General features: G+C 51.3%; 1 protein-coding gene across 1 annotated transcript; it reads left to right on the forward strand.

Moving 5' to 3' along the window:
- Positions 1-14,397: 14,397 nt before the first annotated feature.
- Positions 14,398-18,812, forward strand: PGPEP1L (pyroglutamyl-peptidase I like). Its single transcript, XM_042987816.1, is given in 4 exon segments — positions 14,398-14,509; positions 17,441-17,613; positions 17,616-17,737; positions 18,495-18,812. Coding segments are annotated over 4 exon segments (621 nt in total). The 3' UTR covers positions 18,709-18,812.
- Positions 18,813-25,847: the final 7,035 nt, after the last annotated feature.

Consider the following 25,847-nt stretch of genomic DNA (forward strand, 5'->3'; position numbering starts at 1 on the left):
ATTTCGCTTGACCTCTCTGGGGTCCTAATAATCTTTGTGGTGGATACCTTATGGTTATTGTTCCCATTGTACAGGTGGGAAGACTGAGGCCCAGGGCCACTGGATCCCCCTGTCTTGGCTTGAAAGGCAGCTGTGAGGATTCAACCAAATACGGTAATAACCTGTAATGTCTTGGTTCGGCCCATATAGATCAAATAAAACATCATCTATAACCATGAGCTTCCCTTAGCAAGACCCTCTTCCAAATGGTTCGCCTTCCTCTCACCCCCGCCTCCGGAAAAGCCTGCAGTCGCCCCCGTCCCTGCCTCTTCCCCTGTTTCCGGGGAAACCGCCACATTTCGATGGGCCTGGGTTTGCAATACGGCCTTTATCTGGGAATAACTGCCACCCGTAACTACTCCCCTTTAGGATCCCTCAAATTCCGAGACAGCTTCAGCAAACCAGCAGCTCAGACACTGTTCCCTCTTAGACTCTTGCTGTCCTCTGAGAAGATGCCTTCTAGACTTTGCCATAGAACGCAGAAGGCTTTCAGATATGAAAAAGAGGCGGCTTTGTTAAACCCCCCCTGTAATTATGGGCCCTGTCTAAAAGATGGAGGCGTCAGCCCGAGCTAAGTCACGGGGAATTCAGTCTTCTGATGGCACTTCTTGCCAGGTTAAACCACGTTCGTGGCCCAGCCTGATGGTGAGGTCCATCCATTTTTTAAAACTGTGGCAAACTATACATAATAATAGATTCGCCATTTAATCATTTGAAATGTACAGGTTGCTGGCATTCGGTACATTCACACCGTTGTGCAACCATCACCATCATCCATCTCTAGAACTTTCCATCTTCCCAAACAGAAACTCTGTACCCATTAAACCATAACTCCACATTCCCTGCTCCCCCAAGCTCCTGGTAACCACCATTCTACCTTCTCTATGCATTCGGCTAGGCTAGCTTGCCGCATGTAAATGGAACCATCCACTATCTGCCCATTTGTGTCTGGCCTATTTCACCACATTTCTGCTCACATTTGCTACTGAACTTGGCCACTTCCCCTCCCCCGTGACACTGTTCTCAGTACCTGCCCTTCCTCTCCCTTGTCTGTCCTGGTCTGCAGTTTGTCACGAGTACCTAGCACAGGCCTGGAACACTGTAGGAGCAAAATTAACATAGCTGGAGGAATATCATTGTTCTTAAAGAAATGCCGTATTCCCAAGGAAGCAAAAAACCTATACCTTACTTACCTTAGCTTTAACAGGTGTTGTTCTCTTTTCCAATTCCGAATGAGCAATTACACAAGACTTCCAAAGACCACAAAGGAAGAGATTGTAATCTGCCACCTAAAAACAGAGTATAGTGTGTGCCCTCCCCAGCTTCATTGTCATGCTCTGCGTCGGGCATGTATTGCCTCTGCAAATCAAACCAGCCCAGGATTTTGTGGTGTCAAACAGCCGCCATTTTATTATCTGTCCGGGGGCTGGGGGACAACCCAGCTGTGCGGGGCAGTTCTCCTGCTGATCTCGCTTGGGTCACTCATGTGGTTGTTTGAAGATGGAGGCTGGGGCAGGGTCCTGGAGGCTCCACTGTGCTAGGGTAGCAAGGCCTTTGTCCTCTCCCTGGGAGGTCTCCCCAGCAGGGTGAGTAGATGCCAAAGGGGTAGGCCCCTGACCTGGCTGAGTTCCGTTGGTTAAAATGAGTCACAAGCCAGTTCAGACTCAGTGTGGGAGGAGAATACAGGAGGGTGTGAATATTAGAAAGTACGCTTCACTGGGATCTGTCTTAATCAGCTGGGGCTACTGTACCAGAATCCCATAGACCGGTGGCTTCAACAAACATTCATTCCTCACAGTTCTGGAGGCTGGGAAGTCCAAGGTCAGGGTGACAGCAACATTGGGTTCTTGATGAGGGCCCACTTCCTGGTGATGACCTCAAGCAGATTTTCTTTTTAATATTATTATTATTTTTTTAATGTTTATTTATTTCTGAAACAGAGACAGAGCATGAGTGGGGGAGGGGCAGAGAGAGAGGGGGACACAGAATCTGAAGCAGGCTCCAGGCTCAGAGCCGTCAGCACGGAGCCCAACGCGGGGCTTGAACTCACAGACCGCGAGATCACGACCTGAGCCGAAGCCGGACGCTCAACCAACTGAGCCACCCAGGCGCCCCCAGATTTTCTTTTTAAAATGTTTAAGTTTATTTATTTTGAGAGAGACAAAGAGCAAGTGGGGGAGGGGCAGAGAGAGAGAGGGAGAGAGAGAATCCCAAGCAGGCTCCACACTGTCACCACAGAGCCCGACGTGGGACTCAAATTCATGAAACTCGGGCTCAAACTCACACAACCGTGAGATCATGACCTGAGCCAAGACCAAGAGTCAGATGCTTAACCAACTGAGCCACCCCAGCCCCCTTCACGCAGACTTTCTTTCAAGCATGCAGACGGAGAGGTCTGGTCTCATCATGCCCTTTTATAAGGGCCACTAATCCCATCGTGGGGGTCCTACCCTCATGACCTCATCAAAACCTAATTTTCTCCCAAAGGCCCCACCTCCAAATACCATCACCTTGGGGGCTAGGGCTTCAACATATGCATTTTGAGGGACACAAACATTCAGTCCACAGCGGGGACCGTCCTGGGGCTATTCTAACACAGGAAATAATATTACCCCTCAGAAGGGATATACCAAATCCCCCTTCCAGTAGCAGGAAATGAGTACACGGCACTTCACACACACCCCGACACCGGGCTGTTAGGATTTTGGTAGTCTGATTAGTGTCACGTTGTTAATATACATCCTATTAAACCAGTAAACTTAAATCACAGCAAAGGTGTTGAGTGGAGGAGAAGTGTCATTAACTCAATTCCTTTGAGTTTCTCGACTGGTCCCATTTTAGAAACTGAAAATAATCCCGATAATCATAGACTGCATCTGTATGCTTGGAAATTGTTTCCAAGCTTTTTACGGTTGTCAATCTCAAGTGTTATGGCTTGACTATCATCATGACCAACAGATTACCCGGGCCGAAATATGCCCCACCTTCAACTTTGAAAAAAACTGAAAATGAAAGTAATGTTTATTTATTTTTTGGGAGAGAGATAGAGAGAGCAAGCCGGGGAAGGGCAGAGAGAGAGAGACGGAGAGAGAACCCCAAGCAGGCTCCCAGCTGTCAGTGCAGAGCCTGACGCGGGGCTCGAACTCACAAAGCATGAGATCATGACCTGAGCTGAAACCAAGAGTCAGACGCTTAATCAACTGAGCCACGCAGGCGCCCCTTACTGAAAATAAAAGTCAATGTAAGCATCCCCCCACCCCCCGCCCTTGCTCGTCTGGACGACAAAGACTCCTGGTTTGTTCTTCAGCATGTGCCCACAAGACACTGGTTTTTCATTCAAACCTTCAGCTTTAGGTGATTGGAAACATTGGTTGATAAAATTCTGGAAGTCTATGTAGGCAGATTTATTATTGCGTCTTGTTGGGAATAATCCTGGAATCCCAGTGAAGAACCCCAGCATTGGGGATCTGTGGAGACACACAGTTCAGAGACAGGCTGGTCACTCCCTGCGTGTTTCCTCAACATCTGGCACACATCTGGCACGAGGTCCTGTTTCCAGAGCCTCAGTCAGTCCCTATGGTGCAGGCCTCCTGCGGTGGGGAAACAGACCGGAAAGAGGTGAAAACTAAGCAAGACAATGTCAGCGAGGGCTAAGGGCCACCAAGAATTAGCCCAGGGTGACACAGTGGGTGGGGCCCGGGGAAGTCCTCTAGCAGAAGTGGACCAGGAAGGCCTCTCGGAGTAGGTGACGTTTCAGCCAGGACCTGAATGAGAAGCAGCAGCCGCTCTGAGAAGCGTTCCAGGCGGAGGGGCACCTGGCGCCCATCTGTGGGACCACAGTACCCGGAGCCCCGGGAAGAGAGGCGGAGGGGAAATTGGAGGCGGCCTGTTTGCACCTCAACTTTCCAGACCCAAGTTCCTTTGACTACGAGCCTGCAGCTGCTTAGAAACCAGACCTGCCGGAGGAACGTTCTTCTGGGATGAGATTACGATTACTTTGGGTTAATTGTTCCCCTCTGTCTTTCGTTGGAAAAAAGTCACGTGTGCGGAGTGGAATGACAGTGCATTTCCATTCTGTTGCAGAGACCCAGTTTCAAGTGAGCGACTCAGAAAGTCTGGGAGGAAATTGATACTCAGAGCAGATTATTTTATAAAAACGGCTTCCTTGCCAGGGCTGTGTGGCTACAGAAGTATCCCCCTTCTGACTCTGGCCCTCACAGCAGCCCCACCGGCATCAGGAGCAGGAACTGTTGCCCTTTGAGCCTGAGCAGGCCTCCCAAACACCCTTGACTTCGCCGTTACGAATCACGTAGATGGTCCGGTTATGCCTCGGCTCCTGGCTGCGGAGAAGACCTGGGGCCTCCACAGACCTGGGGGTGACACCCAAAAGCTTAAATCTGCCCAGGCTGCCGGACGGGGGGATGGGGGCCTCCCTGGAGCTGGAGGGCACTGCTGACAGATCGTGAGGGTGCGGCGTCATTCTCGGGACAAAACCATTGGACATGCGTTCAGCCAAGTCTGGCGGCCGTCTCTACTGGCCAGCTCGGGGCATGTGGTGGACCCCCTACTGCCCTTCTTTGCCTAGACAGCAGGGATGACCGCCTCCCGTCCTTTCTCTGCCCCACTCAGTCCTCTCCAGTCATCAGGGGCCAAATGCAGCAGAGAAATTTCGAAGTGAAAATGCAATATCCCTAATATATAAAGAGCTTCTGTGAATAGAAAAAAAAATGGTGAATAAGGCTATAGACATGAAAAGACTTTGCAGAGAAAGAAACACAAATGGCTCTTATCCATCTGATGCTATGTTCCAACTTGTTCATGAGAGAAAAGCAAATTAAAACTACACCAAGATCGGCAAAAATCCAAAAGTCTGACAACTGGTCTGTGAGGCTGTGAGGCTGATGGGCATTGTCATACTTTGCTGGTGGGAAAGCAGCATGGTACAATCCCACGGGAGGGGAATTTGGCAACACACAACAAAGTGACATATGCTTATATCCTATATTCCAGCAAATTCCTAGGAAGCTCTCCCGAAGAGGCACTGGCAAATTATAAGAAAAGACATACGCACAAAGATGGAGACACTATATATAAGAAGGGGACGGGAGGCTGAATAGATGTTCCATATTTGTTTATGATGATAAAAAAAAATTGAAGGATAAATCCTAAAATTAAAACACGGATTCCACTGGAGGGAAAGGGAAGGGACTAGGTTTCTTTGAGTCAGACTTGTTTTGTGGATTTAACTTCGGAACCAGTTAAAACAAATTCAGTTTTATTAGTATGTAAAATACTCTATTTTTTTTAAAGAAGCAATTCATGGAAATTAAAAGCAAATTGAGTTAATAAGCCTAAAAGTATATGCAGTTAGTGACGTGATCGCACGGAGAGAGTAGTTTTGAAACCCAGTAATTTAAGGACAAAAACAAAAATCAAAAGGAAAATATCTTAAACTTTTCAGTAATTATACTGTTGGAAGTGGAGTTAGTATTATTACTCTGAGACCACTGTACATAGAGTGTTGGGTCAAGTAAAATGTGCATCGAGGAATATTTTGCATCTTGACCTCCCGGACATTGCCGGTAGCTTTCCCCAAAACACTAAAAACACCCTGCATGTGTCAAACACCCCCTGAGGAGACCGTATCACTGTGAAAAGCCAATGCCAGGGTACCGGTAACGTCCCAATTTTACAGATAAGGCATCTGAGGCTCCTTAAGAGCCTAAGGTCAAGTGCCTGAGCTGGTGCCTGAGGGGGCAGATCTGGAATTGAACCTACATCCACAGGTTCCAAACCTTCCTTCTCAACCCCCACGAGGTACAAGGCCCTCCACCTTGGCCCTGGTCATACCGTCTCTCTTGCCCACCCTCTACTTGTTCTGAGGACATTTCCTCTCCGTGGGCATTTCCCACTCACAGTACAAACAAGGCAGCACCATGGTTGGTGGAAGGAAGGGCTCAAAGAGTACTGACAAACTGCATAAACAGATGAATGAAAACAGAAAAATCTGTCCTGCTCGGACCAAAAAAGCTAGGAGGAAACAAGAAAGGAGAAACGACTCCCAAGGAAGAGCCAGAACCTAAGAGATACTGAGAAGCTCTGTGTCAGGTGGTCCCCAAGACCATCCTCAGGCTCCGTAATAACCCCTGGATCAGGCTCAGAAGAGCTGTTCGACTCAGTTACAGTTCACTACAGCGAGACGATCGAGATGAAAATCAGTGAAGGGAAAGCGGCAATGCGCAAAGACGAGGAGAGACGGGGTGCAAGCTTCTAAGGATCCTGCCCCAGGGGAGTTCCGGGGATACGTGTTACTCTCCCAGCAGTGACATCTGACATTGAGTGTAGAGTGCCGTCAATCCGGGAAGCTCCCGTGAGCCTTGGTTTTTATTGGCGGTCGGTCACATAGGCATGCCCACCTGGCCGACCTCAGCTACTCAGACTCCAGAGCGGAAGCAAATCACCCTGTTAGCAGAAACTCCAGTCAAGCTACTATGACGTGACCCGACGCCTCAGGCATACAAAACCACCCTTATCAGGGAGAACATCCCAAGGACTCAAAGCACTGCTCCAGCCGCCAGCCAAGGGCCGGTCTTGAAGACAGGAGTTTCTTGGGAATATGTAGCGTTTCAGCAGCCCGGGCCTACTGAGGCAACGTTCCCTGTCCAGCCCCTTACCCAGAGGCACAGCAACCCCACACGGTACAGGTGCAAGTACAGAGAGGGTCAGGTCTTGCCAATACTTCCTACGTCAGCACCAACTTGAGGCTCCAAAATCATTTCCCTGGAGGGGTTTACAAGGTGAGCCACTGGGGCATAGGGGATTAAACACATTAGAGTTTCCATTTCTGTGTTAATTTTTTAAATTATGATTAAAAAAACACATAAAATTTACCATCTCAACCATGTCTAAGTATACAGTTGAATGGCGTTAAGTACATTCATATTGTGATACAATAGGGCCCAAGAATGTTTCATCTTGCAAAGCTGAAACCCAACACCCGTTGAAAACAACTTCCCATTTCCTCCTGCCCCCTAGCCCTGGTAACCGCCATTTGATATTCTATTTCTACAAGTCCGACTACTTTAGGTCCCACATAGAAGTGGAATTATACGAGGTTTGTCTTTTTTGTGACCGGCTTGTTTCACTTAGCCTCATGTCTTCAAGGTTCATCCAGGTTGTAGCATGTGTCCGAATTTCCCTCCTTCTTTCTTTTTTTTTAAAATCTGTCTTTATTTTTCAATGTTTATTTATTTGAGAGAGAGAGAGAGAGAGAGAGCGCGCGCATGAGCTGGGGAGGGGCTAAGCACCTGAGCCAACCAGGTGCCCCAGAATTCCCTTCCTTCTTAAGGCCAAATACTATTTCACTGTGAGTAGATGCCACCTTGTGTTCATTCGTCCACTGAGGGGCATTAGAGTTGCCTCCACCTTCTGACTATGGCGCATAATGTTGCAATGAACATGGGTGTGCAAATACCTCTTTGGGATTCCTGCTTTCAATTATGTTGGATATATACCCAGAAATAGGATTGCCGGATCATACGGTCATTCTATTTTTAATATATTGAGGACCCTTCACACTGTTTTCCACGGCAGCTGTACCATTTTATGTTCCCACCAACAGTACATGAGGGTCGCAGTTTTTGTACATCCTCACCCACACCTGTTATTTCCTGGGTTTGTTTTCCCCCCACAGTGGCCATCCTGAGCAGGTGTGAATTTCTGTGTTTTCGGTCTATGAAAATAATAAAGAAATTAACCTGGACCAATGCTTCATAGCTAGACTGATGCTGGCCTTGCTTCGTAGGCACGCAGGGAAATGTAATCGTAACACTGCACAACACCGTGCACAATGTGAAAAATACAACATTTTTTTTTCAGAGGCCAAAAGAGAAACGTGTCAGTCTTGGGGCAAGGGAGGCCATGGGTGATAGAGGGACCCTCCCTCTCTGGCTCACTTCAATTTATTACAAGTATTTCAGCCAACTTAATGGGTTTCAGGATTATATCATCCAGTTTTCATGGAACTAGCCTTTAAATTATGATCAAGGAATCCTCACAGATAAGATCTGCAAAATCCCACAGATAAAAGATAACACGAATAATGCGAACCTGAGCAAACATGCAAAAATATCTGAGCGACACTCCTCATACCCCTCAAATAAGCTCTTTGCCAGGCAGGGTTTTTATACAAAAGCGATGACAATCCGAGGCGCCCGAGTGGCTCAGCTGGTTAAGCATCTGACTCTTGGTTTTGACTCAGGTCTTGCGGTTCGGTGGGATCGAGCCCTGCATTGGGCTCTGCACTGCCAATGCGGAGCCTGCTTGGGATTCTCTCTCTCTCCCTCTCTCTCTCTCTCCCTGCCCCTCCTCCACTTGCACACGTGCTCTTTCATTCTCTCTCTCTCAAAATGTACTTAAAAAATTGTCTAAAAACAATGGCAATCTGGTAAGAAATTGCTCCCCAAAAAGAGGAGGAATTAAGAAAACCATTGAAAATATAGACTTCTATCCACTTAACAATGAAGCCTGTTTGAAAGGTGTATTGTGCCCTCAGACATCAAGACATCAGCTAATGATAGTGTGTGTGTGTGTGTGTGTGCGCGCGCGCGCACGCCCCAAGGGAAAGAGAGGGACTTTTAAATAGAATCCCAGTTGGGGCGCCAGGGTGGCTCGGTCGGTTAAGCGTCCAACTTTGGCTCAGGTCACGATCTGGCGGTCCATGAGTTCAAGCCCCGCGTCGGGCTCTGTGCTGACAGCTCAGAGCCTGGAGCCTGTTTCGGATTCTGTGTCTCCCTCTCTCTCTGACCCTCCCCCATTCATGCTCTGTCTCAAAAATAAATGAACCTTAAAAAAATTTTTTTAAACAGAACCCCAATTTTCCAAATTACTCACTATTTCCCATTACCTAAATAGTTCGACCCCACCGTTTTTTTTAAAAGTCTTTACGTGTCTATTTATTGAGAGAGAGAGACAAAGCACAAGTGGGGAGGGGCAAAGAGAGAGGGAGACACAGAATCTGAGCTGTCAGCACAGAGCCCCACGTGGGGCTCGAACCCACAAACTGTGGGACCATGACCTGAGTGGAAGTCGTACGCTCAACTGACTGAGCCACCCAGGCCCCCTTCGACCCCACTGTTGGTAACATTTCCTTTGTGGCTGTTTCCTGGAATTCCTTCCCTCTTTTATTTATTTTGAGAGAGAGAGAGAGAGAGAGAGAGCGCAACCAGGGGAGAGGCAGAGAGAAGGAGCGACAGAATCTCAATCAGGTTCTGTGCCCTCAGCACAGAGCCCTATGGGGGGCTCAAACTCACTGAACTGTGAGATCATGACCTGAGTTGAGATCAAGAGTCAGACACTTAACCCACTGAGCCACCCAGGTGCCCCTCCTCCCCTCTTTTAAACGTATCCTTTCTGAGCCTCAGTTTCCATGTCTGTAAAATGGGGACATTGTCAGCCCTTTCTTAGGAGGGTTGTTGTGAGATGTCAGGCATAGCGCCCTCCACAGCCAGCATTCTCCAGGAGCAGTGAATCTGATTAGCAAAGGTCGTTTTTTCTCTTTTTTTTTAATGTTTATTTTTGAGAGAGAGAGACAGAGAGACAGAGACAGAGACAGAGTGTAAGAGGGGGAGGGACAGAGAGAGAGGGAGACACAGAATCCGAAGCAGGCTCCAGGCTCGGAGCTGTCTGCACAGAGCCCCACACGGGGCTCGAACCCACAAACTCTGAGATCATGACCTGAGCCGAAGTCGGACACTTAACCGGAACCAGACACTTAACTGACTGAGCCACGCAGGCGCCCCAGAAAAGTACTTTTTTAAGCTTATAGAACCAGAAAAATAGTATTGTCCATTGTAAAAATTTTAGAGTGTAGAAAGAGATAAGAATTGCCCCGTTATATGTCAATTATACCACAGTAACAATAAAATAAAAAGAATCACCCTATTTCTTCCCTCCAGGGATACCCATTTCCGTGGGTTCCCATTTCCATAAATGGCTACAGGAAATAGTCCGAGATTCTGATTTTTTTTTTTAAAACTTCTTCCTTCTTAGGGGTTTTCCTATGTCAATAAATCGTTGTAAAGGGAAAAAAGGGAGGGAGGAAGGGAGGAGGGGAGACAGAAGCGTCTGCACACATCTCCAAGCCTCCCTCTTGCTTTCCCTGGCACTGTCCTGCTCATCCTCCAAGCCCTGGTCAGAACCCCCTCCTCCGTGCAGCCCTCTCAGACTGCAACTCCCACGTGCACAGCCTTGCTTAACCTTTACAGCAACCCATATGAATGAGGTCCTGTTTTACTGTGTTTTACAAATAGGGAAACAGAGGTTCCACAGGTTTTAATGCCTTGTCCAAACGCACACAGTTAGGAGTGGAGGAAGCAGGGTTTAGGCTCCTTCTCTCTTACCCCCAGGCTTCTGCAGCCTGGGGTGGGGGGTGGGGTCCCAACCCAGCCTTTCCCTCCAGGATCCTGTCATCACTTCCCATTTCTAGTCCGCGTCTCCTCTAAGAACGGGACCCTCCAGGACGTGCCAAGCCCCGAGCAGAGGACAGCACTGTGGGCTCTCGGGAGTTTTGCATGAATGACTGAATGAAGAAACGCATTCTTACTGGCTGGTACCAGCCCTGAACTCTCATCTGAGAGGGGAGCATCGGATTTTGGAAAAACAGCAACTGTTTTACAACACCAGTTGGTGCCACAGTCTCGGTGGATTTGAAAAAAATTCGGACAGCAACTGGTGTCTTTTTTCCTTCCATCAGTTCCCTTTGTTCAAATGCCTTGTGTTCCTGGTGACCAGATTTCAGGCGACAGGGAGACAGGAAGAAGTGGGAGAAGGAGGCAGAAGGCGGGCTCCCGGCTACCCCAGGACCTTTGCGACTTGGGGCGGTAAGGCTTTCTTGAGGCATTATGGGCCCCGCATGGGCACCCAGCGCCCGGCCCAGCTTTGTCATTCCTCTGGCTGGCGCAACACCCTGGATGCCACTTTGGCAAGGGTGGTGAGACTGGGCTCCGTCCCTCCCCTCGTTGAGCACAAAACATTCTGCACTCCTAGCTGAGAAAGCGTGCCAGTCCGGGAAACACAAACCCCTGGCTCTCTCCAGGTTTGCCCAGAACCTACATTCTCTTTGCTAAAACAACCATCCCTTCTCGGCAGAAAGCCGGCCTGCCTTCTGCTTTATGCAGAATGTTCGACTCGCTGCTTCTGACAGGCCCCGGGCTCATCAGATTCTACTAAATGTCACTTTCAATAAATCTTGGCCTGACTTTCTCAATTTAATATGCATTAATTATGAGCAACGATCGAGGATATAAAGCCCTGACCGTGTGCCAGGCACAGTGCTGGGCACCTTTTGTGAATCATCTCATTTAATATTTGTGAAAACTCCTCTGACTGCGAATTCTCCCCATTTCATAGATGAGAAAACTGAGGTGCACTGAGGCTAAATAACATGGCCGAGTTTAGCCAGTGGAAGGTGGCAGAGACGGGCGTCAAACTAGCATCTTCCTGACCCCAAAGCCCATGCCTTTCCCTGCGACACCATAATTGGGGGTCCGTTGGTGTATGGGCCCCATTCCGCCTTGGACCCTCCTCATTCCAGGCTGAGGCTGGCAATGAAGACTGGCTTGGCTTATTTTTTTGTAAAATGCCTATGTCTGCCGTGGGCACTGTGTAGGTGGCCCAGGGCACCAAGTGCATGTGTGTACGTGTGTGTGTGTGTGTGTGTGTGTGTGAGAGAGAGAGAGAGAGAGAGAGAGGGAGAGAATGAGAGAGTGAGCTGACTGTCCACATGAGGCAATGCCCGGAGACTCTCTCCATGATTGCCAGTTAGAAAAATTTCCTCAGTACCCCAGATCAGATCCTGTCTGCAGTCCCAGGCTGTGTGGGACACTTTAAACCTCACGATGAGCTGGGTGGACGAGTTGGCATGAATCTGAGACCCACCCAGGCCTTATCTCGTTGCTGACCGGAAGCCCCGTGCCAGTCCACTCCAGCTGTCACGACACAGTCTCAAAGCCCGGGGGGGTCTAAACGACGTCTATTTCTCCTGGTTCCGGGGACTGGGAAGTCTGAGATCAAGGTGCTGGCAGGTTCGCATTCTGGTGACAACCCTCCATCTGGCCTGCAGATGGCCACTTTCTGTCTGTGTCCTCACACCGCAGAGAAAGAAGGGCGCTGGCCTCTCTCCCTCTTCTTACGAGGGCACTAATCCCATCCTGGGGCCCCCACCCTGCTGACCTCGTCTAAACCTAAGCACCTCCAGATGCCTCATCTGCAAATACCATCGCATCGGGGCTTAGGGCTTCAGCAGATGAGTTTTGCTGGGGACACATTTCAGTCCATAGCACCCTCCTACACTACTACAGCCCTCCCCCGATCCCCGCCCTGTCCTGGTGACCTCAGGATGGCTGTGGTCCTTCCAGGGCCGTCCAAGCAGCTGGGCCAGGGGCCAGGCGAGGTCTGCAGGCTCTGGAGGAAGAGTCCCTCCCCTCTCTGTCCTCTGTCCTCTGCAGGGGGTGTCTGTTGGCTTTAGTTGTCTCCCCCAGCCCCGGCTCGAAGGACCCCAAAAGCCTCAAGACTTCCGGCCCCGGCGTGGATGGCAGTGGTCACCTCCTGGCCGGGGAGGCTGGCTGCACCTTAGAAGAGTCGCTGGTGACAGGGCAGACCTCCCAAGCGGCAGGCTCCTCTCTTGTCAGGACAACAGTGGAGAGAAAGAGGAAAAGGGTGACATTCGAGTTAGAAGGAGAAAATACAGGGGCGCCTGGATGGCTCAGTCGGTGGAGTTCCGACTTCGGCTCAGGTCATGATCTCGCGGTTTGTGAGTTCGAGCCCCAAGTCGGGCTGTGTGCTGACAGCTCAGAGTTTGGAGCCTGCTTCGGATGCTGCGTCTCCCCCTCTCTCTCAAAAATAAACAAACATTTAAAAAATTATAAAAAAAGAAAGAGAAAATGCCCCAGGGAGACGTGAAGAGTAATTCCAAGGCGATACGTGGACAAGTGCCAGTTTATAATGGTCCTGAATCCCTCATGTGCAATTCTGGCATCTCCACATATTCGAAGTTTCTCTTAATTTGCTTGCTGGCAAAAAGTGACCCGAGCTGACGTGAGGCAGCTTGTGACACCTGTGGTTTTTCCACCTGAAGTACATGTCCGCGTTTCCTGTGCTGCGGTTTTCACGGGGCTGGTTCTGGAGTCCGGCCCTGGCCCAGGAGTTCTGCTGGAATCCAGCGGATGCGTGCCAGTGCCGGCCCGTCGTCAAGTGTGTTTGGGCATCCGGCTGGGAGCTGGAAAGGAAACACCGGATGAGCAGAAGCAGGGCGCTTTAATCCCCTGGGAATCGTTTTTCAGATAAATAAAGAACATAAAGTTGTCAAGTGCAACGTCGAATGCCCTCCATCCCGCACCAGCTCTGTGAATTCCAAGGAGAGCTCCAGGTTGGCCTCCCGGTGCTTTCTACTTTGGCGAGAGCCATGCCATCAGCCTTCTGGAAAGCCCGGTCTCAGACAGTGTTATGGGTTCAGCCTCCTTATAAAACGGGGGATCTGGACTCGGAGACAGCCGTGCACGGAGGGAAGACAACGTGGAGACCGGAGACATAGCGCATAAGCCGAGGGCTGCCCCGGGGGCTTCTGGAAGCTGGAAGAAACAGGTGGGATCCTTCCCCTAGAGGCCCAGAGGGAGCATGGCCCTGTCGACACCTTGACTTTGGACTTCTTTCCTGCAGGCTCGGGTGATCGAGTTTGGTTCCAAGCCACCCAGGTTGTGGCGCTTAGTTAAGACAGCCACGGGAAGGTCACGTGAGGAAGCTCCCCGAAGCCGGTCCCGGGGCCCAGGCCGCAGCGGAAGACCTAGAAAATGTCTGGAGGCTTTCCTCTCTCCTCTCCTCTCAGCTGGCGTGGGGTGGGTGGAGAGGAAACGCTGAGGTGGGGGGGGGGGGGACGAGGGGGCTCCTGCTGTGGCCCGCTTTGGTCTGGGCTTGTGTGGGCCAGCCCGGAAGCAGAGTAGCCTTCCTCTGTGAGGCCGGTGGGTGCTGGGCTTGACGGGGCCTGCACGGCTCAGGGTGGACGCCCCCGTCCCTCGGGGAACCGCGTCTTCGCAGGCTTAGTACGCATTAATTAATCGACGTTTCTGTGGACAACTGAACTACAGCAGCCTTTGCGGGGGACAGCCCTGAAGGCAGAGTCCCAGGCAACCTCATTTGGTTTGGGGGCTCCTCCGTAGCCTTTGCTCAGAGCCAGACCCCACGGGAACCCCACCGAGTAGAAGAAACCGGTTCTTCGCAGATGACTGGGTTCTGAGAAGCAGCTCGGGAGCCAAGCCACGGCCTCCTCACCCTCCTGACAAAGGCAAAGGCGACCCCGGAGTGATGCCGTCCAGCCCCCGCTTCCTGCTCTGGGAGCATCCAGAGGGGCCGGGGCCCTGTGCGACCTCAGTGCTCACGTCTCACTCGTTCCCTACACAAGAGCTGGAACCCCTCGGTCTGTCTGGCCCCTGGAATGCCGGCCTGCTTCTTCCATGGCCCTCCAGGCACTGCCCCGCATGACCTGGCCCTCCTTCCCCGCCTCCCACCACCAGAATCAGGCAAATGAATGAAGTCTCCCTTCGGGCCCCAAATGGGGATGTGATCTTGGCACTTTTGGAAGAGAGCAAGCTTGAGCCGGTCGAGGGACCTGGGCTTCTGGGTGGGTGTCCGGTGGGCGGGACAGAACCCCTTAGGAAGGCTGAGCTGGTCGGGGACGGACCTGAGACACCAAAAGTTGGCCAGGAGTGCGGTCCTCAGCGAGTGCAGCAGAGGCAGCCCTCCAGCAGGGCACATCACTCCTGCCCGTCTCCTCCGCAGCCCAGGGCAGGGCCCCGGATGTCCCGTCTGTGACCTTTGGGCAGGCCTGGCACCCGGACGGCCATCTCCATCCGAGGATGCATGCTCCTGGATGTCGGGAAATGCCAGGGGAGGGAGTCAGGAGAAACACAGGCGCTAATCCGAAACCATCTTGGTGATTAGCACAGGTCCCAGAGCAGGAAAAGGACTTGGCCTTCAGGCTCCTGATTTAACGTCTAATAACTGTGAACTGCACGTGCCTGAGGTTTCACTCTCCTGGCTCTCTTCCTTCCAGACTCCTGCCTGTGAGGACAGTGCTCCCTGACCCTGGGTCTTCCCCACGGCCCTTCTTTCCTCTCCCTGCCCCCCACCCCTCACTCTGTCTGGATCTAGCCTAAACCTATGCCTTTGTAGCCCTGACAGGCCACTGTCTTCCCAGAATCCTCTCTGTGAGCTCCAGACACACGGAACCAAGGGACCGGGTTCTCCCCCTTCAAAGTCAGCAGGTCCCAAGTCAACGTCATGATGCCCTCCAGCCCACTTCTCCCTCCGTCCTCTTAGGGGGAAGCTCTGACCCATTAGCGCTTTGTGCACGATCCTTTGATGGCTTCCTTTTGCTTCAAGTCCAGCCTCTGGCTGAGCGCTCAGTCTGGCTTCCACAGGCTTCTCTAGCTTCTGTTCCCACCCTTCCCCACGGGCAGTGCTCCCTGATACACCATTGGCGGTGGTGGCTTACTTGTCAAAATGCCTAGGGGTGCTGCAGGCAGTCAGTGCTCCGATCGGAGTCCAGGGGCGCTAAGTATCCTGGTGCAGGACACACGGGAGAAGGCTGTCGCTGCCCCACGCCCACCGCCCTGCGCCAAGTCGCCCTGTGCTTCCCCAAGGCTCAGGCTCTCGTGCTCCTCTGTGCCCCCGAAGCTCCCTCTGCCCGGCACACCCTTCCCTAGCTCCTTCATCCGGCTTGTCTTCATCTGTCCCCCTACACCTTCCCTGCATCCCTTTCGTGAACGGGCTCCTAACCCACAGGCTGGGTCAGATACGCCTCTGGGGTACTCACATCGTGACTTAAGGGGCAGGAACCGTGATTCCCCTGCGGGCCCCCTGCCACCAGGTGAGCTCCTTGAGGGCAGGGTCCAGGCCCACAGAAGGCCCCTTGGAGGGGCGCCTGGGGGGCGCAGTCGGCTAAACGTCTGACTCTCGATTTGGGCTCAGGTCACGATCTCAGGGTTCATGAGTTCCAGCTCCACATAGGGCTCTGAGGTGACAGTGCAGAGCCTGCTTAGGACTCTCTCTCTCCCTCTCTCTCTGCCCCTCCCTGCTCTCTCCCTCTCTCTCAAAAGATAAACTTAAAAAAAATAAAAAGGCCCCAGGGAATAGAATCAATGACCCAAGTGTTAGCTTTTCAGGGACTCTCCCCGGCCCTGCATCAAGGAAGGGGAGTCTACCTGCTTCTTTCTGCGGGAGATGTCCAAGCTGGGCCCGAACAGTCGCAGGGAGGTGGGGCTGCGGTTCTTCAGCTGCCTGTAGATTACAGGGAAGTGACGCAGAGGGTCACCAGAATCTGGGAAGACCTTCAACCGCAAGGAAATGGTGGCTGGGGAGTCGGTGAGGCTGGGATGATGAGGAGATGGGGCCCCGGAGCTGTGAACCCCGGGACTCTGGTTCTAGAGTGGCTGGTGGAGGTGCACTCTGCCCCCACGCTCCCCCCAGTGAGGTACTAGCCGATTTTCTAAGGTTCTGGGTGTGCCTTCAAGAGTTTAAGCTGAAACACAGAGTAGGTCTTGGAAGAATATTCTGGAGAGAGAGGAGGAAAATAAAGGGAATCTTTATTCCTTGCCGTGACTCAAAGATAGTTTCCACCTAACAGAGGGGCCCTTGCGTTGGGTCCTGGCCATGCCCAGGCAGGGCAGGTGGGCTGTGAGGTGAAGCGGAGGGGGGAGGGGAGGGGTGGCGGGGGAGGGGGGGGGAGGGGGGCGGCGGCGGTGGGGGGGGGCGGGGGCGAGGACCTTTTGGGACTGGAAGAGAGGCGGAGGGAGGTCTCATCTTCATGACGCCCAGCCTTTTTTTTTTTTTTAATCCGAATAGAGTTATATGAAAAACTGTCCCCAAAATGGACAAAACTGTACAAACGTCCACAAAACAGGAAGCTCCGATGATGAGATCAACACAACGTGCAGCACCAAGCCATTAAGACTCAGGTGTGTGGATAAAATGCTCCGCAGCTATTTTTTCAAAGAGGAAAAATAATCAGCTCAAAAAACCCTGGCAATATTTTAGTGCATTGTTACTAACTTCCTTTATTAGGGTTTCATAAAAGAGCTGGAAGATTCTCCAGAAATGGGAAGCTTCTCCTGTGCGAGCCTTAGCCACCCGCTGGGGGGCAAAGAAGGGAATACGTTTTCCTGCCAGAATATTTGGACATATAAAAGCGGTTAAATGAAATGCCGCATGGGTTTCTATCCGGCTGTTTTTCATTCCAGCACATTCATGAGGGGCGGTCGGCGGGGAATCCCGGAGGTTGTGCCGGCCAGATGTGGGGTTGGAGCTGCTTTGGGCCCAGGGCTGGTTCTCCCTCGGCTTGGCCCTTCAGCTACATCCGGGAAGGCAGAGCAGACCTCGGTTTCCCTATGCTCTCGGTCCTCCCTTGTGCTTCTGCAGCTTGTCGTGCACATCGGGCTGGACGCCTCCCCCAAGGCCATCGTTCTGGAACAGCGCGCCAAGAACCGAGGTTCTTGGGATGCCGACGTCCGGGGCTTCAGGCCTGCTCTCGCGGCGAGGGCCTTCCGGATGGCCCGGAAGTGATCGCGTCCGGGGTCAGCACGAGGGCGCTCGGCAAGCTGGTGGCGGTGGAGGGCGCGCAGGTGCTCTGCTCTCGGCATGCGGGCAGGTGCGCGCGGCGGGGTCGTTCCCCGGGCGGGTGGGGAGGACGCGCCGCCGCACGACCAGCCCCCCTCCAGGGTCGTCCCCCTTCCCCACCCGAGGCCATCCTGTGCCGTGCAGCGGGCCACTTGCTCACGCGGTGCAGACCAGCGCGTGGTCATCACGCCCCCTCCCCCCCGGGGTCTCGGTTCCAACCCCCCCCCCCCCCCCCATCCGGGCCTTTGGTGCCTTGCTAGAGAAGAGATGGGAAGGCGTGTTTCCAGAGCCACTAAAGTCTGTGGATGCTTTGTTTTTATTTCTTGCGGCCCAAGTTGTGAGTTAACTATTCTGATTCAGCCCCCCACACAGGTTGATTTACCTTGTTCCTGCGAACTCTGACCCGCAGTGGATAGTTTCTCCTCCCCCCCCCCCCCCCCCCCCCCCCCCCGCCCACAAGAGAATGAATGAAGAAGTGACTCAGTGCAGACACGAAAGAGAGGGGTTCCTAGGGGAAAAGGGGTTTGGGGCTAGTCGCTTTGAAAATCTGGTCCCTTCCCAGGCCCGGCCACTTGATGGTCGTGGGACGGTGAGACCAAGGGTCAGTCTCTTCCCGGCTCACTCCCAGCCACGTGCGCTTTCTGAGGCAGAAGAACAAAACCGAAGTCTTCCTGGGTGGCAGCCTACCCCCCTCAGGCTTTGGGGGTGCTGCGGAGACCCTTTTGCTTACGTTGCCCTGGGGTGAGAGGCCCGCGCCAGGAGTAACGTGGCACTTGGTGTGGTTGCAGATATGTCTGTGATTACACCTGCTACCTGTCTTTGCATCATGGGAATGGGCGCACGGCCCTCGTCCGCGTGCCTCCATTATCCTGTTGGCTCCCAGGACGTGCTGGACGAGATGAGAAAAAGCCCGAGCTCAAAGCCCGGTTTGCAGAAAACTCAACCTCGGTGATTCCAGACCCGGGGAACCGATGGGGGGACTGCTCCTTTAGAGAAAATTAAATGTTTCAATCCCGTGTGCAGAGTTCAACTGTGCTTTGAGAGACTTTTTAAAAATGGCTTGTAAAACAGTTTACACAGAGGGAAAAAGCTCTAAATTAGCCCAACGAAATCACAAAGGGTTATTTTATTGTCAGAAGAGAGAAGAACACTCTGAAAGGCAGACATTTCACAAGGGATTAACTAGCTTCAGTTATGGTTTTCATGACAATAAAATGAAATCCTAGTAATTTTTTTTTCCCTCTTAAAAAGACTGTGCAGCGGGCCTGTGTGATCCTGCCCGGATTGCTAAAACCGCAGACCTGTTTGGCAGAGCTGCGTGTGACGGGGTGATCTGTGACCAGCTGGCCGTGGGGAAACACAGGTGTAGCTGCCGCTGGGTACCCCGTTCCTGGCCGCCCAGCTCATGCCTCCAGGTGCTGGGTGCAGCTTCTGAGCCACTGGGTCTCTAGTGTTTGGTTTTTCTAATGTCTTTTAAAAAAATTGTGTTCTCATACACAGGATAAAATTTACCCTTTATCCATTAAAATTTTTTTCTTTTAATGTTTATTTATTTTTGAGAGACAGAGAGAGAGAGAGAGAGAGAGCACGAACAGAGGAGGGGCAGAGAGAGGGAGACACAGAATCTGAAGCAGGCTCTAGGGTCTGAACTGTCAGCACAGAGCCCCATGTGGGGCGCGAACTCATGGACTGCGAGATCATGACCTGAGCTGAAGTCGGATGCTTAACTGACTGAGCCACCCAGGCACCCCTTTAGTGTCTGGTGTTAAAGGAGAATAGCTAGGTTTGGCTCGTCTGCCACAATGGGTGTTATACTTACTTTTTAGAAGCAGAATCTCCCCTTCTCAGCTATCATGTTGCCTTTGGGCAAACACTTGGCACTGGGTCTTGTGCCAAGCTGCTCAAAGCAAGGTTTTATCTTGTGTTTGCTAGGGGCAGATATCCAACGAGATACATTGTTTTTTTGGAGGAAGGGGTTGAAGGTGGCTAAGGTCTGGGAAATTTCTTGTTCCTTGTTGTGCTCCCTATCACTTTTATTTAATTACCTTAAAAAAAAAAAGCATTATTCACTTAGTATCCAGATTCCTTCACCATAAGAAAACGCATTTGCAGCTTAATAACAGAGGAACTGGGAGGGCCTTGCTTGTTTGATCATTAGCTAGCACACTTGTGCCTTTGGAACAGACTTTACAGGACCCCTTTTGCAAATGAAACTCGCTTGGTTGACATAAACCAGTTCAGAGTCACATTGTAGCAGATCAAAGGCAGCCAAGCAGGATGGTACAGCCAGCATGCACACGCGTGGGTCCGGCCACCCTGGTTGCTAAAGTGGAGAGCCTTCTGTATTTGTAGGCAAACACCTGCTACCCAGAGCCCCGTGCCCACCCTCCACCCCCTGTAGCTTCTGTCTCAGGCCCGGGCAAGCAGGGGGCCTCGGGACCCAGCCTCGGGGTCATTTCAGACTGCTTGGCACCAGGCGATGCATGTTTTATAAACTTTTAGATGTCAGCCAGTTGGGAGGCCCAGAGCTCCCTCTTCATGACCGTCCCCGTCATCTCCTGCTGTGTGACCTCTGATGTTCCTCAGGGAGAATCCCAGAGGGCCCACTCACATCCCCCTGTCCGTACATCCTGGGGCCTGTTTACTTGGGGCTGTTGCCTGCCGGTTCTGAGTCCGAGAGCTGACCCAGCTTAAACAGGTTGAACCCTGGGTTGGTCACTTAATAGCTGGGGGGGGGGTCTTGGGCACGTCTGTATGTTTGCTTATCCGAAGAAGAGTAAAGTCCTTCCTTTGCAGAGTCGTGAATATCTGGTGAGAGAACGGATGTGTGAGCACCCTCCCCCTCCCCCCCCGCACACACACCTTGCGGAGTCTGGGCTTGTGGCTGGACCCGCCGGGGAAGTACAGAAATAGCCCCGCGGGATCTGTGCTCTTTAAAAAGTGGCGCGGTGGGGAGAGGCTCTAACGTTTGTAAAGACGCAGCACCTTCATCCTGAGAAGACACTGCGGCCGCTTCCGGCTGAGGACGGGCGCGGAAGGCGCCGCCACAAGCTGGGAGCGCGACCCTGATCGGCCCGGGATCGTGGGAGCGCCGCGCCTGGGTCCTTTGTCCCCACGGCAGCCCACACCCCCGCCGGTGCCTCGGAAGTGCGTCTGCCTGTATTCATCGGGCTACTGACGGTCCCGAGTGCCAGGGGTGAGCAGAAACCCTGGGGCCACACCAAGAGCTTCAGACAGCCCTCTCTTTGAGAAAGGCCTTTTGTTTTTAGGTCCAAGTATTTGTGCGACTCATCGGATCTGAAATAACTGTGGCCTTTGATTGACCTCTGCTGCCCGCACCTTGCTACCCTGCCCTTTACACGGTGTCTGACCTTGTTCCTGGAGTGTAGTTTCTTACCATCCAAGTTTCGTGAAATGCTCAGCTTGCCTGATGTGCGTATGCATTTCTGGTCTGATTCCAGAACACTTACAGCTTGTTGCCTTTGAACATATATTCACATTTCTTACTATAGCCATCTTCCCCCCACTCCCACCCTGGGGGGGGAGGAATCCCAGATTGTAGAGGCCCCGGGACAGGCCAAGGTCATCGGCTAGAAAGTAACATTTTGAACACCGCCAGGGGGCCACACCCCCGTGTGGGCCTGCTTGGGTCTCACATGCCTCCTGACAAGGTATGCTGGCCACGAGGTACCAACAGGGACAGGGAAATGCGAAGTTGGAGTCCTTCGTCCCAGAGTCACCCGAGGGCAAACCTGGCTCGGCCTAACTTTTGTCAGTGGAAGGTACAGGAAAAGTCTACGGATCAGTCAAAAACGAAGTACAGATTTCTCTATCTTATGTATTCAAATTTTCTGCTAGCTGATTTAATGGAGGGAGGGAGAAGAGCTTCCGTCTTCGGCAATTTGCATGCTGCAAAGACTCAGCTGTCAGAAATAAAGCAAAGCCTTCACGCAGAACACCTCCAAGCGACATGTGTGAACACACACATGCCACACGTAGCTCAGCTCCCCTGCCTCAGAAGCGTGGGGACTCTTCCAGAAAGGGAGGGGAACGAAATCAGAGACCAAAAATGCATACAGAATTCTTTTTATTTAACTTAAACCATGTAGTACTTTAACTACTAGAAAAAAGCAGAGTAAGAGAAACTAAAGTTGCCTTAGCTTCAGCCATTCAAAATAGACAAAGTTTCTTTTTTTTTCCATAATGTAAAGAATCCAGAGTATATCGCAGTAACAGGAATAAATTCTTACAACAGAATATACAAAAACATTTTGAAATTTTTTTCATCTACTGATTTTTTTTATATAAACAGAGGATTTTTTTTAGGAATAATTTATACACAGAAAGTCATTTTATGTAACAAATTGGCCATGTTATTACCTTTTTTTTTTATACTTTTTTAAAAAACTTTTTTTAAACAAGAAAACTCAGAAAATGCATTATTTGCGATGCATCCATTCCATTGCGCCTTCTGGTTTGATTCTTTTTTCTCTTTGCCCCAGAGGTAGACACTCTGGCAAACCTCTCACCTCAACCTCACTGGCTTAGAAAGCAGACAGGTGTTTTCGCCAAGCACCTGTTCCACCTGTGGGTGTGTGTATGCAACGCCAAACATCTGAATGAACAGTTGAAAACAAAAAACCAATTGTTTCTGGACCTTTCTCCCATGTAGTGCAAAACATCCAGATGTTTCTAACGATGGAGATTTTGTGGAGTAGTGTAGACATGGCCAATAATCCATTGGGAGCGAGAGGAAATGGAGTCCGACTTAAACACATTTTTGCGTGTGTGTGTGTACTTTTTACGCAAAAGGACTTGTTTTGGACTGGAAAAATGTATCTTCGGTGTTCTGCCTTAAATAAAAGAAATAGGGTCTCTTCCTTGTTAGAACAAAGCGCTAATCACGATATGAGGCATGTAAGCAAACGGCCCGTGCGCACAGAGTTATCATCATTAGCGTGATAAGTCTGCATGCTGTGATCACCGCGCCATCAGGTCCTTCCCTCTCCAGGCACTGCATGCCCACGGTGACGGCCCGACCAACCAAACCAGATGCTCAGGAGTGCCAGGGCCACCGCTGGGCTGCAACGCCTCTGCTGTGTGCTTGGCCAATGAGGCTCCTTCAGTCTTACACTCCAAAGGGAAATGACCAGTGAAAGATGATCCCCTTCCCAACCAGAGGGTTCTGGAAGACCAAGATACTGAAGATACAGAACTACTTCTTAAATCATCATCATTCCTTTGTTATAAACTAGGGCACAAAGCATGGGGGAAAAGAGGGTGAACCAACGGCCTGGGTCAGGGGGAAAAAAAACAAAAACAAAAACTTTTTTTTTTTTTTTTTTGGCATATTGTAAAGCTAGCTAGTAAACAGGTGTCCTAAAAAATGGATCACAAACACACATTTGCACACACAGAGAAAAAAAGTGTCTTTAAATTATTTTCGGCAATTATAAACTACAAACATCTTATAAAATTATTCTATGTTCTTACAAAAATGCAATGAAACATTTAATTAGTTCTTGTAAACCAGATCTTCGTCAACTGACTACCCGTAATCTACTGGACTTAAGAGCCCTATTGAAAACACTAATGAGTGACTAATTAAAACAATGTTGACCAGAAAGATGTGGACACACACAAACGTGGACGTACAGATGAGTGATCATTATGTTCTTGCATAACAAAGTAAAACAAAACCCTAAAGTCATGCCCCAGAACTGACAACCGACCGTTGTGATGCAGTTCGCATTCTTGAACGATCTCACTTAACTGCAACGACCGTTTCCAAAGTAGGATGTCAGTTTATTTGTTGAAACCAAATGCCCTTGGATGACTGTTGCGCCTTGATGTGGTCTGATACCGTCAGAAACCATCAAGTTCAAAACGTGGCCCACACTGCTTGCTAGCCCTGTACCCTTCTGCTCGCCACTCTGCTCCATGTCACGTCATGACCCTGGTACAGTGGTTTCCCGCTGCCTGATCATCCCACCCTCAAGGGCTGTTCATCTGCTTTTTCTCTAAATGACCAACTAGCCATCTAAGCCGGACGCCCAAAATGAAACCCTCTGGCCTGTCCAAGGTCTGTATCTTCAGCATCTCTGGCAACAGAGGTTCAATCTACACAACATCCTCTCTTGAAGTTCTCATTTGTGCCACCGACTAGTCAGAGGGGAGGAAGAAAGTTTGACTTTCATCACTGGTGCTTAGAGAGTGGATCTGGTCCGTATCGCCCAATGCTGCTTAGCCCAGGAAATTAAAAAAACAAAACAAAAACAACAACAATGACAAAAACAGCCGACAAACACAGAAGTAACAGTAACAAAAGAACCCCAAACCTTAAATGCATTTCTGGGACTGCTGGAATGGGCCAAGGCATACTGTGGAGCATTACTGTCAACCGGAGGGTGCCTATGTTTTGGAAAGGAGTTGCCTTTGACACTGGCCACCCCGGGAGGACCCGGCAGTGACAGCTGAGGACCTTGGGCCAAGCATCCTAGCCTTCTCACCGATCTGAGCTATAGTGCGACCTTGCCACAACAGCAGCCTGCATCACGCACAGCCACCCACCAACGGAGGTGAGCCGCTGAGAAAGAGGCTTTGGTGGGACAGACTGGCCTAGAATTTGGCATCATACTTGGCTCGGAAATCTGTTATCCCGACCAAAACACACCGCACCTCACGCCAAGCATTTTGCCGTCGGGTAGTTCCACAGTCACCACTTTTTTTTTTTTTTTTTTTTTTTAATTTTACCAAGCCACTTTTCCTACCATTGAAATGTCGTCCCAAGTCCTAAGAGACAGGTTGGAAGGAGAGGCCGCTGTCGGCCACGAACACGGTCTTCCATCTTCCAAGGAGGAAGCTCATTCCAACTGTGTGTCAAACGTCACGACATCCCACAAAGGAGAGCTGGAGTGGTCTGGGCGTCACACAGCGGACGTTCGACAGTGTCTCCAGAACACGCCAGCTCCTGCTGCCTCGGGGAAGGGCTGTGTGTGCTAACGTTTTAATGCTCACATCAATTCCATGATGTGCCTCAGTGGTTCACGTCACTTCAAGCAGCGTGAGCTGCTGTCAGGAGGAGGTTGCGTGGAAAAATGCCACAACGCAGCTTGATTAAATTATGTGGAGCATACGAAAGAGAAAAATCAAGAAGAGGTGGGAAAATCAGCATAAAATGAGGCTAGAACTGTGGACAGATGATGCCTTGGTAAAGTCAAGGTGGGTGGTTTGGTCCAGTAAAATGACTGCACCGTCACGCAAGCAAAATTTTCTTTTATTTAAGTGTTTCTGAAGCTTTCGTTAGGATGGGCACTACGCTATTAGTGTTTTCTTTCTACTTAAAGAGAAACCACCTACGTAAAACAAAGACAGAAGGACACCAACAACTCGAGGACAGTTGAAACAAAACCCTTAGAACCAGCTGAATGATCTGTAGAAATCCAGTTGTGGAAACCGGTAGGTTTGTGCAAAAGAGGAGAGGCTACTATTCCCAGGGGTCACCTACAGTGCGGAAGAAGAAAACCCTGATCCGACAGTATTTCTCAGTGACCTTAAGATGCCAGGGGGCTGGGGAAAGAGAGTGGTGTGCTCGCAGGACGGAACTGCGGTGCGGGATCTGAAAGGAGCCACCGCCCTTCGGGAAAACCGCCACCACGTCTCCCAGATAGGATCACCGGGTGCCTGCGAGAGCAGCGTCTGGAAGCGGGCAGCGCGCCGTCCGCCCGGGGAGCAGCAGGTGATGGGATGGAGGTGAGGCCCCGGGCGGGAGGCAGTGCCACCCGGGGAGGAGGCCGGGCGCCGACCGCCAGCCCCTTCCAGCCCGCAGGTTTGGTCTCTGTTTTCCCCGGGGGAGGAGGAGAGGAGGGTGAGGTGGAGGAACAGTCTGGGGGGCGGGGCGGGGGGGGAGGGGAAGCTTTTCTCCCGCGTGCATCCTCGAGTGCAGGAAGGCCTGCTTTCTCGGGCAGGAGGCCTGGCGGGCCGGGCGCTCAAAGCGCTGATGTGGCCGCACCACCGAACTGAACCGGCGCAGGCCTGGGCCTCGGCGGCCAGAGCAGCGGCCCGAGACCCGGACACCGCACGCGTACAGGTGCGGTTACGCCCAGAGACTGACTGCCCCCCCCGCGGTGCTCCCTGTCCTC

The sequence above is a fragment of the Panthera tigris genome, chromosome B3, assembly GCF_018350195.1.
Source record: "Panthera tigris isolate Pti1 chromosome B3, P.tigris_Pti1_mat1.1, whole genome shotgun sequence".
NCBI lineage: Eukaryota > Metazoa > Chordata > Mammalia > Carnivora > Felidae > Panthera > Panthera tigris.